The 14,137-nt window shown below is 43.1% G+C and overlaps 1 protein-coding gene across 4 annotated transcripts in view; it reads right to left on the bottom strand.

Moving 5' to 3' along the window:
* The window catches only part of LOC113577522 (RNA-binding motif, single-stranded-interacting protein 1), a 33,811-nt gene that overhangs the window by 15,327 nt on the left and 4,347 nt on the right, over positions 1-14,137 (bottom strand). For 2 of the 4 annotated variants that reach the window (XM_027010212.2, XM_027010215.2), the window contains exon 2: positions 3,445-3,626. In XM_027010212.2, coding sequence (XP_026866013.1) covers positions 3,445-3,626 — 182 coding nt within the window. Of the gene's footprint in view, positions 1-3,444; positions 3,627-9,346; positions 9,691-13,154; positions 13,331-14,137 lie in introns of those variants that run through there. The other 2 variants (XM_027010213.2, XM_027010216.2) reach the window with 2 other exon arrangements.

The raw sequence follows: 14,137 nt of genomic DNA, 5'->3' as shown, positions 1-14,137 counted from the left end.
CAAGGGCACAGGAGGCTGGCGGGGGATGCGGGGCCGGAGAATGCCATTCATAAATCTCTCCGAAGACCTTCGTGTTTCTCCAAAACGGGGTTTGCGGGCTTCCCGCTCCGCTTTACAGTGAAACGAGTGGGCCACCAGAGACGAACCCTCTCCGTTCGCTTCCACTGCGAATCCATTAGCGCTTGCACGGGCCGGCGTGGACTAGGGTAAGGAGATATAGGGTGTCGTCCATGCCAGGGATGCAACTGCCATCACAGCCTTGCATTCATCCCATTACTCTGCCTAATCAGGGCTCACGTTACCATTCAACGTGCTCTTATTGATTTGGTGTCGGCACGGCTCTGGGCCGCACGGCGGCCCATTAGAGCCTGCGAGGCGGGGAGCCATGCTCCGAACCGTGTGATGTTGCTCATGAATGAGCCCCCTTCTAGCTGGGACAGCAATTCTCAAAAAAAAAAAAAAAAAGCCCTACAGGACTGAGAAACTAAAGAGTCATAAATCTTACAACCAAAAGGTTATGTAGGTCAAATAACTGGATCACGGCTTTGAATCACACTCTGTGTTCACTGCAGTAGTTTATGGAAAAATTACTTATTTGAGTCACTTTCCCTTAATTCAGCAATTGGGATAATGGGATACTTGGGATAATGAATACAACATACACAATTTCTTTCCATAAGCTATTTGAGAATACCGAGGATACTGAACGAGCCGAGAACAAGTCTGTACATCCCGTGTACCACCACCTCAAGCTTATATCTGCCTTTTATATATAAATGTAACATTTTGAAATGTTTCCATTTCTTCCACGTCGCCATTGTGGTCGATAACAGTCTACTTTAATCTGCATACGTGTGAGGCTCTCGCCAATCTCAGTTTCATATGACAGTGTGGTTTACAGATGCTTAGAGTCACCTAAGGCTTTTCTCCTTCACCCGTATAAAAAAACAACAACAAAAAACAAAAAACAAACAAACAAAAAAACACCTGGCTGGATCAGTGTGCTATGAGACAAAAAGTTGAACCTTTTTGGCAAAAAGTACACAGCATTAAATTTGGTGAAAACAAAAACAACACTGCATACCGTCACACCAACACCTCTGCCTGTCTGTGAAGCATGGTGGTGGGTGTATAATGGTGTGGGACAGCTTTATGGTTGCAGGAGCTGGACAACTTGCATTCAGTAAGGGAGCATTGGATTCCAGGAAGCATCAGCAAATTCTACAGAACGCCACGGCACCTGGATATGACTGATGAATCCAAAGACGCTAGGTCATGCAATATGGCAACGATCAGAAGAGGAAATCAGCAACAGAGAGGCTGGAAAAAAGTCCATATTTTAAGAGTTAAAAGTCCTGACAGAGTCCGGTTAAAATACTGCGGTGTGATGTGGACCAGGCTGTTTCAGCCAGACATTCCAAAAATACATGTGAACCGAAAGTTTTGTTTAGACTAGTGGGCCAAAATACCTTCCAACTACAGCACCAAAATGAACACAAAATTGAGAAAGCTCAATAACTGTTCACATACTTTTTTTAATAATGTGTTTTGGTCAATAAAGACAGCAAATTCCATGTGTGTCTTTAACTTTATTATTATGACTACAAAGATCAGATCAAATGTTATGAGCCATTCATACCGAAATCCTGAGAACCCCGATGGGTTCAAACTTTTCACAACTATTCCAATTGACCCCAAATATACAATAACCTATGAAATTCTAAGAACATTGTCTCTATCCCGCCTGGGAAAAGGTAGGCAGAGGGCGAACTGTCAAAAAGGCAAATCGTTTTCACTGCCATGCCAGGATTAAGCTAAACACAGCTGAAGGTTAGGAGATCACACTCTCGGCCTGCACCCCCCCAACTAATCCACTACCTTAAAAGGCCGCAGCTAAAGGCTCAGAGAAGCAAGTGTACTCTGGCGGCATTCTATTCTGAGATGGCGAACGCGGTCTCCACCCATTAGACTTCTTTTATCGTCTCAACTTTATTGGTTCAAAAGCGCCGACATGCCGTGCTTTGTGAGCCATAACCGAAACATTTGGCTACGCAATTACACTCCACCAAGAGGGACGCTTCACTTTCTCCATGATGTGGAAATGATGCAGGAACAGAAATTGCCCCGGTTTGTCTTCCTTAGCAAACGCTGCAGGGGAGCCGTAGAGGAAGAAAGGGGCCGAGTGCACCGCGTGGTCGGCATCTCGCAGTCTGTGCGTGCATGCATGTATGGAAGGAAAAGTTGGCTGACAGAGGGAAAATGAGATTTCAAAGTCACCTGACCGGTCACCACAGAGATTGGCCATGATGAGAGCAGACTGTCTGGTCTTTGGTGAAGTTGGTGGTCCTTTGCCCAAATTAACTGCCAGTCACTACAGATCTCCCACACACCCTTGCAGTTCTTAGTGTCATTTTTCATTTCAGGTTAAAATGCAGAATTCCTGTCACACTGCCCCACCCCCCTTGTGCAATGGCAGTGATGGCAGCCTTGTGTAATGGCAGTCAGTGGCCTATTAGCTTTTCTTAGGCCTGTTCTTTCACTGCAGCACTCCGACTCCTGGTTGAGTGTATTCTGCTCCATCTCCTAAAACCATTTCAAACCAGCCCACAACCTGACAGGCATTAGGATCCTATCATTTATTCATCGTATTCCTCCCAGCGCAGACCTCCGAAACGAAGAGGCATGTCTGTAGCACAGGGCTCGCTAAACCTCTTCACTCTGTTACCGAGGGAAACGGACTGTGATTATGTTACACAAGTACAGCCATAATGCCGAGAGCAGAGGTCTACAAATAGCGCTCACGTACTTCAACAAAAGGCCCTGGTATACAATCGTGCATTCTCCAACGTTGTATGCTTATTCACTTCTACAACAACGAACTCTGCTGCTGCGCGTGTTGACACCTCCTGGAACACCATAAAACCTGGTGACTTGTGATTCTTGGTCATAATGCCGGTGTCATCTTATGATTAGTCTTACAACTACAGGAGAAGTAATCAAAATACAAAAAACAAAAACAACAACCTGTGCACTGCAGATGAACTGATTATACCCATGTAGGAAACCCAGTGTGTGGTGACTGAAGCCGTGCTGATGCATGAGATTGATGTTTGTGTATTTGAGGCCATATTCCCTCCTCAAGCCGTAATCGATCTCCGTTTCAGAGAAGCACTTTCCTCTCCGAGTTCGACTGGGATTAATGAGTCACAGCCAGTCATTCCGAACTGCAGGAGGCTCCTCTCCCATGTCTTCATCTACCCCAGTAAACATGAAAGCCTTTCAAAGCATTATCCTCTATAAATGGAACTACAATTTCAGTCCAAGCTCACCCACCCCCAATCTCCCAGTTACTCAGATCAGGAAAGGAGGAGGAGATTAAATGGGTCAATAAGGGATCAATAGCAGATCAATAACGGCACTAATGAGAGGAAGTGGAGTACTCACGGCTGGCAGAGCTTGACCAGGTCATGGTCTGTGGTTGCTGGGGGCAGCCCCCGGATGTACAGGTTGGTTTTGCTGAGCTGCTCCCAGCCTGCCGTGCTGCTGCTACTGCTGCTCTGATTGGTGCTGCTGTTGGTTCCGGGACTGGGCGGGGCCATGGGCTGGGACGAGGGGCCAACAGGGGGCTGCCAAAAGTGATAGAACAACAAACAGGGTCAGCGGGAGGACACAACGTAACCCGAGGGCGTGAAAGGTAAACGTGGGCCTTTAGATCTGGCGGAGAGAATGAAAGAGGCAAGAATTTTTTTTTATTTGAACACAATGTGGCAAGTGTGAGGATGACTCCCGGGACCGTCGACAGTCATTCCATAAACACTGGATAAACAAAAGCAGCTTGTGGGCTGCAAAGAGCTAAAGCGTCTGGCTAATCCTGCACTCTGCCGCAGCATTCATTACACGGATTAAGGAGGAGAGATGAAACCTGGTCTGAAAGGCTACTTTGGAGATTAATTGATCAAACTCAGTGTAGAAGGAGCGGTTTCTGCCTGCTGCTGCATGCTAATGAGGACAGGGCTGGGCAGATGCTAGAGCGCATCCCTTACTTGGAGATGCCTGATGCAGGAACCCGGGACGCTGCACTGCAGTAATGTTTATACACACCCACTAGCACTAAAAGTTCCTGGGCCAGCATGAAGGAAGCCACACAGCTTGGTCAGTCTGACTACCTCTCACACAAACGCAGGGTACTACTTCCTTCCTAGCGTCTCACAGAGAGACATGCATATTATTCTGGATAACGAAAAGAAAAAAAAAAAAAGCTTCTAGGAAGTCTAAAAGCTGCAAGTAGCCTGCTGTACACAGGGCCCTTCTTCCCAGTCTGGAAAGGCACTGACTGCACGCTGTCAGCTTAGAGCGTTACTGTCATCCATCTTTACTGTGCTTCATGCCTGTTCTGAAGTGTTCCCTCCCCTCTCAGTAGAAAACAGGTGCACTGGAGCACACAGCCTAGACTGCCCACAGAAAAAGAAAGAAAGGAAGTGGACTACACACTCCAAGCCAAAGTGCGTTTCTTTGGGATATACATTCTCTTACTTGTAGTATTCCTTGTTCTTTCGCACAATGTCCTTGGCAATGATCTAAAAAGGTTCAATGTAGGCAAAGTGTGTGAGTGTGGGGGAGATACTACCAGCATGCCTACCAGAAACCGACAGGTCCACAGCTCCATACTTATACAATCTCTCTCAATCTCTCTCTCTCTGTCTCACACACACACACACACACACACACACGCGCGCGTGCGCGCGCACACGAATGCATAAACGCACAGACAGGAAACCACTTGCATGCCAAGGACCTCACATGCAGTCCAGCCAGAGAGGCATGTCTGGGAATGAAAAGCAAGCAATGGGAAGAGCATGACAACATGGTGTCAATCCCTGCTGGGTGTGTGTGTGTGTGTAAGCATACCAGCATAAGGCAAAAGACCAAAGCACTTTGTGTTTTATTTTAGGTCTGCAAAACTTAAAAAAAAAAAACAAAAAAAAACAACAACAACACGTGCATTTTAGCATTAGTAACTCAAAATCACTTGACTACAAAGCATAAATAAAATATACTATTCTAGCTTTAAAAAATATATATATATAAGAATTTAATACAAAATACAAAAATATACAAATAAAATACAACCACTTGCGTAAAAGGCAGGGTAATGAGAAACGTCGCTTAAAAAAAATTTCCACACTCATACCTATTCTGCAGACAACCATTCATATATGTGCCATGCACATAAAATATATGAGCAATGTGCATTATGAATATCAACCCTTCGTCAACCTTTAATCGGAAACACATTCTGTATTCAGAGCTCATACATACCAGGGGAAATCTTGGGGGATATTTGGACAGGCTTGGACTGAGTCAGTTAGATGGCCCTATTCTTCATGTAGTAAAAGAGCTCTTGTGTGGCAGAGCCAATCACTTCCGTCCTGTTTGCATTGACACAGATGTCCCTAGCTGTGGAGCTTTTCCTCCTCAAGTGCTCCCTCTGTTACACTCTGATTGCGTGCCTTTTCACCCACTCAGCCCCCCTTCCATATTTTTCAGGGGAGTCACAAGAAAGAGGAAGCAGTTTGGCATCCAAAGAATGAAGCAGTGACAGTGTTGAGCAATCGCCGCCTGTGGTGTGCTCCAGAGAGCGAAGATCGTCTTTCCAGCGTTCACGCGGCTCTTCGCCTCTGCAACTTAACACTTGCTCTTTGACTACTCGAAACAAGATAGGTCCTGGACTTGCACCGTGGACCGGCATCCTGAGTGTTCTCCTTTAATTTTACCCCCATCGACTGTTCTGCGAATGCACGCTAGCAGCGATGATGAGATTACAAGTTTTCCAGGAGGATGGAACAACCTCGCTACAGAAGTGCAGTACTGGCAGCACATTCTGCTCTCAGCGTCTGAAGCCGGGCACATTTAGCCTTGTTTTTGGCCACGCCATTCTAGCATGTGATTGGCCGGGAAAGCCAGCACTTGATTTCTTGGCTGGGACAATCATTTCACAAATAGCTAGTTGGTTCTGGCAACAGTTGACTGCACTTCTCTGCTCATTACTTATCATCTATAAAGTTTTCAGAATAGATAGTTGGACAGGATCCCTTAAAATTCTTTTTTTGGGGGTGGGGGGGTTGCACCATCTTCCCACATCAGCTACTAGTAGAAAAAAGACTAAAATGCTTCCTTGTTTGAGTACTCACAGAACAACTGGGTAAAAACAATGGTTAAAAAGACATCTGAACCTGTGACATTTAATATTTAGAAAATGTAGCTATATCAAAACCATTCATGGGCAGTACACCAGATCAGCAAAACTCCCACCGCCTGTATGACCTAGCAAAGTGATGAAAACCAATATAAACCAACTTAATTTACTAATTCATTATGAGTGATGATCTCTCCCTACACTTTCTGTCTGAATGGCTGACTACGCAATGACTCCACTGGTCGCTTTGCTTAGGTTCACTCTCCAGATCAGGCAATCACTACTCAAATGATCATATTGCATAAATCATACAGAAAAATATAGGAAAGGTAAACTGAAGGAACACACCCCCTACCTAGATTACTCCAAAGGCTTCTCTGGGATCAGTATACCACAAGCTTTAATATCACACTCATTATTTCCACAATTCTGGCCGACGTGCTGTAGCTCACTCTGCACTCAGGAATGTCTTGTTTATGCCTCTTTTCCAAATGTTTGGGATCCAGACATTAATCTTCAGCTGAAAGCTAAAATCTGCAGGCATTTCCTTCTAGAATCCGACCGCTTCCTTGCTCCATTCTGGGTCCCCTAGCGAGACGAGCGTGCGGCGACGGGCCTCATTAGAGCGTAACGTGGCATTACACAGGTACTGCTATAGCAGATTATTATATCACTTATATGCCAATCTACTTGAGCTGGTTTGACTTTCAGTCTTTCTTGGAGAGTGTGAGACTATGGCCCCATTCCAGTTAATTGTACCTTATACTTGCGTCATCACGTTCACTCGATCACATAAAGGCTCTGCAACTTAGCCTCTGTTTCTGAAAACCAAGCAATCTTTTTTCAAAAGCAAGAATTTCTCAATTTTATATCACTGAACGAATGTCAAATGCATCTTTAAAATCTGATACATACGGAATAGGTGCATTAAAGCACTACTGCATAAGGCTGAGATTGCAGGGTGCTGAAAGCCACGGCTCAGCTCAGTGATATCAAGTAATGCTGAACAAAATATCATTCCACTAAAGGTCTCTGCACAAAGAGCACATTTATGGCAGCGGCCATTCAAACAACTCGTCCATCCCAGCAGCCCCCCAGAGTACAGCTGAAAACAGCTGCACAGAGGCTACGAGGTCACAAAAGTGGACAGGACCTTGAGACGTACACAAGAAGGAAAGCTCCTAAAACTCACTGGCAAGACTTCAAAGACAACCAAGCTTTTTTTTTCAAACGCTGATATGGGGGTACCTTTCATGATTACATTGAAACTCAGTTCAGGCCTAACTCTATCCGAATTCTATTAACATCTGTAAGGAGGCAGGTGAGGATAGTGAGCTCCAGAGCCAACATCGCGCTGTGGTCCTGCCGTAAACCTAAATGTGATCAGGAGTGTATTTTGGTAACGTGATAAGGCTGCATAATTACATAATTAATTATATATCAATCCAAATCCCAATGACAATTTTAACATGCATCAGGTATGACGAAAAATATTTAGGGAAAAAAAAAAAGAAGAACAACAAAACCAAGGCAGTTTATATAACGTTTGCTATATTTGCTACACACAACAATTTACAGCAAAAAAAACAAAAAAAACCCCCAAAAAACCAAAAACACAAAACCTAATACATATCAGTAATATGGGGGGATACAATCAAAAACAGTCTTTCATGGGTTGTCTGTCCATAAAACCCATAAAAAAGTCCAATAGGACTTCATAAACCTACATATTTCTGTAAGTATGACAACATGGAAAAGGTGGGGTGTTATCATCTTAAAAACGACATCCATTCACACTCCTTTCATAGTGAACCTCCTAAAACAGAACAGATTATCTGACCGTTCATTAGAGGACATTCTCTTGACCGGGACGTGTTCTAATGTCTAGGGTTATAAAACGACAAAGAGCATCTTTGAGGAGACAGACAGTGTTACCCTGCCTACTTTTGTACCCCTGTCTTTTTGTCCACTTTCCTGGCCAAATACCAAAGCCAGTTTGTTACCTCCAGATTTGTATTCAGCTCCACCATGAAAGAAAAGAACAGAAAGAGTAAAGAGAGGGGGGGGGGGGGGGGGGGTAAGGAGGGGAGAGACTAGACTCTTATCGGTCTGCCCCAGACTCAGATAGCTTGTCATATCCGCGCTGGCCTAACAGCAACAGACTTCTCCCTGAGAGATCCCCATTTCTCCTCACCCAGTCCCTGCTAAACCCACCTATGAATATGCATAATCCTCTTCACTGCGCCCCCCCCCCCCTCTATCAACCAATTAATCTGCTGATGTGCTGATAAATCAGACTTCATAATTTGGAATGGCACTGAAAACATGGCATCCATATTTTTGGCGTTATTTAACGCACTTGAATCCACAGAAGCAGTTCTGTTCTGACAGGACACATGCATAAGACAAGGTCATTCATGCTCGTTTCACCTGCCACCCTTAGCTGAATACTAACTGTGGCTGCTAGTGTATGCGGCTCAAATTTGTGGTGTGTTCAAAAATGGCTTTTAATCAAGTCATGTTGGGATGAAAATAGGTGTGTTTTTCAAACAGTATAGCTCATATTATTTGCTGTTGGCTTTTGCCAAAGCAAATCTTTCAAATATGCTTTGACACAGAAGAATTGTAGGTTTATAAAGAAAAACGACAACTTACAGTTTCTTAGGAAGACAAATGTTAAATCTAATAAAGATGAACAATTCTAAGTAGTAAAGCAGGTTTGATTTAAGTGAACGAATCGTTGTCCAATATTAAAACACCGATGACAACATATATTAGAACGGAAATGTCGCTTATCTTTAGAAACCACAACGTACATCGACAGCCACAAGAAAATGTTGAGAATAAAAGTAATCGAATCCATCAAACGACCAGCGAAGATCTTAAATGAAACTGTAGACTTAGGTTGGGTTAAACTACAGCAACCAAATGAAGACCTCTGTAAGTATCACAGCATATGCGTAGGGCTTATGTTCACGTAATGTGTTACAATCTTAGTAGGCCTACCATGAACACCGAAAACTCAATACAAACATTTAGTTCAGAGTATTCGGCGGTAAAAAAAACAAAACAACAACAGACAAACTCGGTTTAAACTAGGCTACAACACATACAAACATAAACAGTTAAGCAACAAATCGATTTTTTTACCTGTTTACGATATGTAGTTCTTAATGGGTTGCCAGAATTCGCAAAAATCATCATCGAAATATCAAATTTCCCGATGCAAAGATGATTCGCTGTCAATTGTTGTTCGCTGCTTGTGTTAGAATCCAAGAGATCAAAACGGTACTAAAGTTGCACATTTAATTCTATGAAACATAGAAAGCTTGTCGAAACTACTACTGAATTTGACTTTTACTTATTTCTTCAGCCGAGAGGCGAGACTGTTATCCGCCGTGACCATATATCCCGCGACCGTGCTCAACTTCGGTTGCCCAACCCGTTTGTTTAGCTCCGTTCATTGATCTGCACCGAGTTCCCCACAGAACAAACCCTCCCACTATGGAAGGAACCATCGCGCCGCCTGGCATGGGGATACTCAAAGAACCAACAACTGAATCTGCACCGAAAGGATCGTGGTTGGCGAATAGGTTTGTGATAGTCGCCACGTAGCTTACCTTTACTCCAGGCTGTGCGCCATATAGATTACGTGAAGTGCGATATTTTCACCTCATTGATACAATAATCTATGTTATTTCCTTTCGACTTCCCCACTTCTTTCCTCAAGCGTGCATACTTGACATTCCTCTGCGCGGCCATCAACTACGCTGTGGTTTGGAGATCGCAGACGCCTGGACTGAATTACCAGTACGAAGTAACCAAACACACAATCATGGAAATTCATGTTTTGCCCAAAATATTCGTTGTCTGCTTCTTTTAAGCAACTGTACTTAGTAGGCAAGTACCAGTTTAAACTCGAGGGCTCATGTATTGCAACGCCTACATAGTAAAAATAGTGAAAACATACATTTTTAAATATATAGAGTAAGTAAAATCCAAGTACACAACAGTTTCCAAAAGGAAAAGTAAGAAAGGCTACACGTCGTACTATACACCTGGAGTGGTTTAATATATTAAAAAAGATGGACACGTAAAAAGAAAACCAATATAAACAGGCTACTCTAAGCAATGCTAATGAGGTAAAATCAGTTTACTGGAGTAGTTCCTCAAAATTCAGCAACCTGAATGCAGACCATATAAACCACCATATAAAAATATGAGTATTATCTATGTAGGCTATATCAGTTTTCTTTGTTCAAGATATGAAATCACAGTGGGTAGGTTCCAGCCAAAACAAGCATCAACTGAAAACTTAAAACAGAAAATCTCTCTCTCTCTCTCTCTCTCTCTCTCTCTCTCTCTCTCTCTCTCTCTCGCTCTCTCTCTCTCTCGCTCTCTCTCTCGCTCTCTCTCTCTCTCTCTCTCTCTCTCTCTCTCTCTCTCACATACACACACAAACAATTTTCTATTTTTTGTCCCCCCCCCCCCATTTTATACCTGAAACTGATGGCTTGTCCTTAAACCTCAACCCAGCATTTCCTGTTATCTACTAAAATATCCCCATGGCCTCAGCACTTTCAGTCTGCTGTTCTGAATTCTAATGTGACCTCAAGCACACACACTGCAATGCGAATAATCTCAAACTCTGCTGTTTCATTCTCTCAGCAAGCTCTCACAACTATGTGTATGATATTCTGAATGAATATTCGTTCAACAGCCTAAACAGTAAAACACTGAGCCTCAGATACTCTCCTTGTTCATTTGTGTCGAGGGACGCTGTTATACCATTATGCAACATCTTTTGTCACCACAAACATGCCAGATGAGAACTGTATCAGGCAAGCAACAACAACCCAGTCACTGAGATATCAGAAACTTTGGCTAGGTTAATTGGGAGGAAAAGCACCTTTCACCTAAGATCTTTGTGCCCTGTAAAATCTCTATGAAGCACTGAAATGATTTAAAGCCAGACACAGTAAAGTGGTAGCCATGGCAATGACATTTCTAAGAAAGATAAGTTCTAAATGGAACAACTAACAGCAATAATGTAGGAAGCAATATAGTTTATATTGTTATGTAAATACAAATGTGAAAAATACTTCAGTTTTATCACCAAGCGGTATGCCACAATGGCAAATGGGACAATTTCTGTCTTGTCTTTGAGAATTAGAGTGTGCTATGAATTTTATGTATGTAACAATAAGAATCTAATCTCTGATTATTGGTTTATTTATTAATTTCACTTCATTTAATTGAATTGATCTGCCTTTCTAAATCGCCCTTGTTTAATTACAAAGACTATTCTGACATTTGCGATGAAAGATCCTTTCTGGAAGAGTCTAAACAGAGCCAAATCACTCCTTATTACAAGCACTTAAAAAACACAAGAGGAACAGCAACAAACTGCACAAACAAACACAGAAACATGATCCTATAGCTCATTGTCTGTCCCAGGAGTAAAAATGCATCTGCTGATTAAGATTTGAGGAGAAATTGGTGCCACATCATTCTAAAGTTTAACATCTAGGTCACTAGCATGTGTCAGTAAAACAGCTGCATAATCATGTAACATAATCTTGTAACAAATGATTTTTTAACACATAAAAATGAACAAACATGAAAGATGTATGCCGAAATGCATGTCAGGTGAATTTTGATTTTTGTAGTCCATAAATATTGAAAGAGGATTTAAGGTGAGCTTGGTGTTTTGTCTACCATCCCCACCTTTTGTTATGAGTCATACATCATTTTCATATAGGTTTGTTTCACCACTTCTAGTTTGACCGAGATGAGCACTTTCTAAAATGACTGATATGAACGGATGGCCAGATCTTAGGATGGTTAACACAGACAGGCAAGGCCACATCAATTGGCAGCTGTATGAGTGGTTGATGCCAGTATGTAATCAACCAATAAGAGAAGAGAAAACACAGACACAACAGTACCAGTAGGCCAGAGAGAGAGAGAAATAGAGCAGGAAATCTTGTTGCAGAGTAGACTAACATAAAATGCATTTATGCAGATTAAATTAATTAGCCTTTCAAATATAACAACATCCTAATATTACTTGAACAGAGAAACTTTGACACTAATAACACAATAACAACTATCTCTGCACTGACCGACAAAAAAAAAAAAAAAGAAATTATAACGGGATTATCATGCTATCAGAGTGTCCTCTAGTTCACATAATATCAGGGACAACTAAGATCTGGATGATATAGGCCTGCAGAAGAATAATGCATACAGTGAATTTACTCTCACTGCTACAAACCAGGAGCAAAGCAGGCTGCTCTGACATGGAGCAGCTGTCAGAGCACTGTGTGCAGAGGAAACACCAACACACAAAGGCTTGGCCCTCACCCACAAACACTTGTTTCTACGGTATATCTGAACACTGACCCACACACACATACATGCACACACACCCACGCACACACTTACTCATTTGCACGCACAAATAGGTTTCCATTCTGTTACATCAACTTCTTTATTAGCCCACCCCCTGCCTGCTTTCTCTCTGTCACTATAGTTGGTATGCTGTAGCTCTCTCCTTTGCAAGGGCACAGGCTGAAAATGAGGCGAAAATGTCCAAATGAAAGGATAAGTGATTTGGAACTCAGTGCATTTGTTAAAGTGATCCTGTGGCTGGTGCATGGAGAGTTCACTCCCAGCTGCTCCACTGCTCCTCAATGCATTGCTCGCGTTCCCTCCCTCTCTCCCCACCTCTCTCTTTCTCAATTCAGTTACAAACACAATCCAATTTACTCTGACATGACAAAACGTTACATCTTTATAACCAAGGCCATCTCCCCCCCCCCCCCTCTCTCTCTCTCTCTCTCTCTCTCTCTCTCAGCTTCCTCTAATTATCACGCACCGCCTCTTTTCAGCGGCAGTCGGTAAATTCTGTTCCAACAGCGAGAGTGTTTTCCGAAATCCCCGCGTCTGTATTTACCTTCCTGCGTCTGTTGCTCGGCAGCAGCTGAGGGCCCAAACTCTTCAGAGGAGGCCATGCGATCATCGTTAAGTGCAAGCCGCCACAGCGACGAGCGTGTCGGTCGCCGTGGGTACACACGAGCTTCAGGAGCTCGCCGTACTCGCGGTGTGGGAGGGAGCACGTCGCACTGCCACACAGGAAGACAGCGCTCTCACACACTCTCAGCACACGGGTGTGTGTGTGTGTGTGTGTGTGTGTGTGTGTGTGTGTGTACGAGAGAGACTGAGAAAAATAAAAGGTTGGGGGGAGGGTTCAGAGAGCCGAGTACGATTACAAGTGGAACAGCAAATGTGGGTAATTCTTTTTATAACATTTGTTTAATTTCAGTGTTGCCACTAGATGATGAAAATATGACCGTTTAATGATGACAGATTTAGGACAACCGTTTCTGTTTCTAAACCATACGGCAAATTATGAACCAATCAAAAATTACACTGAAACGCGTTACTCTATAGTTACAACAGAGCGCTTTATTAATGTTAAGCTTTAGGCAACAACTAGTCCTTGTTGTTAATTTATTCACTGAAAAATCCTACAAAACATATCTGCCTGGAAGTGAAGTCTGCATTTGCCTCCCTCACTGTGGGTTCTGTGAAGCCAGACGGGAGACGGGCACATGATTGGGTGTAATGAGCGCGGCACTGAGGGCAGACAGGCTGGAGAACCCCTGCCCTGCACGTCGCCACCATAAATGCTCCTTTTACAGAGAAGAACCTCTTAACAGCACTCTGGACATCCAGGCATCTCCACACATGCAAAACCACACCTTGGAAGAATAGAATGGTGCTAGGCATGGATACTTTTTTAGCAGTTCACAAAAAACCCAAAACAAGGATTAACCTTTGGTGTATGTTAACAGTCAATGTTTTTTTTTCTCGTATGTTGGGGATTGTTTTGCATGTTTCTTTTGTGCACTATTAATGTTTAGGTTTAAAATAGAT

Source organism: Electrophorus electricus, chromosome 2 (assembly GCF_013358815.1).
Source record: "Electrophorus electricus isolate fEleEle1 chromosome 2, fEleEle1.pri, whole genome shotgun sequence".
NCBI lineage: Eukaryota > Metazoa > Chordata > Actinopteri > Gymnotiformes > Gymnotidae > Electrophorus > Electrophorus electricus.
Note: the sequence above shows the minus strand (reverse complement) of the source record. Positions and strands in the feature narration are given on the sequence as shown.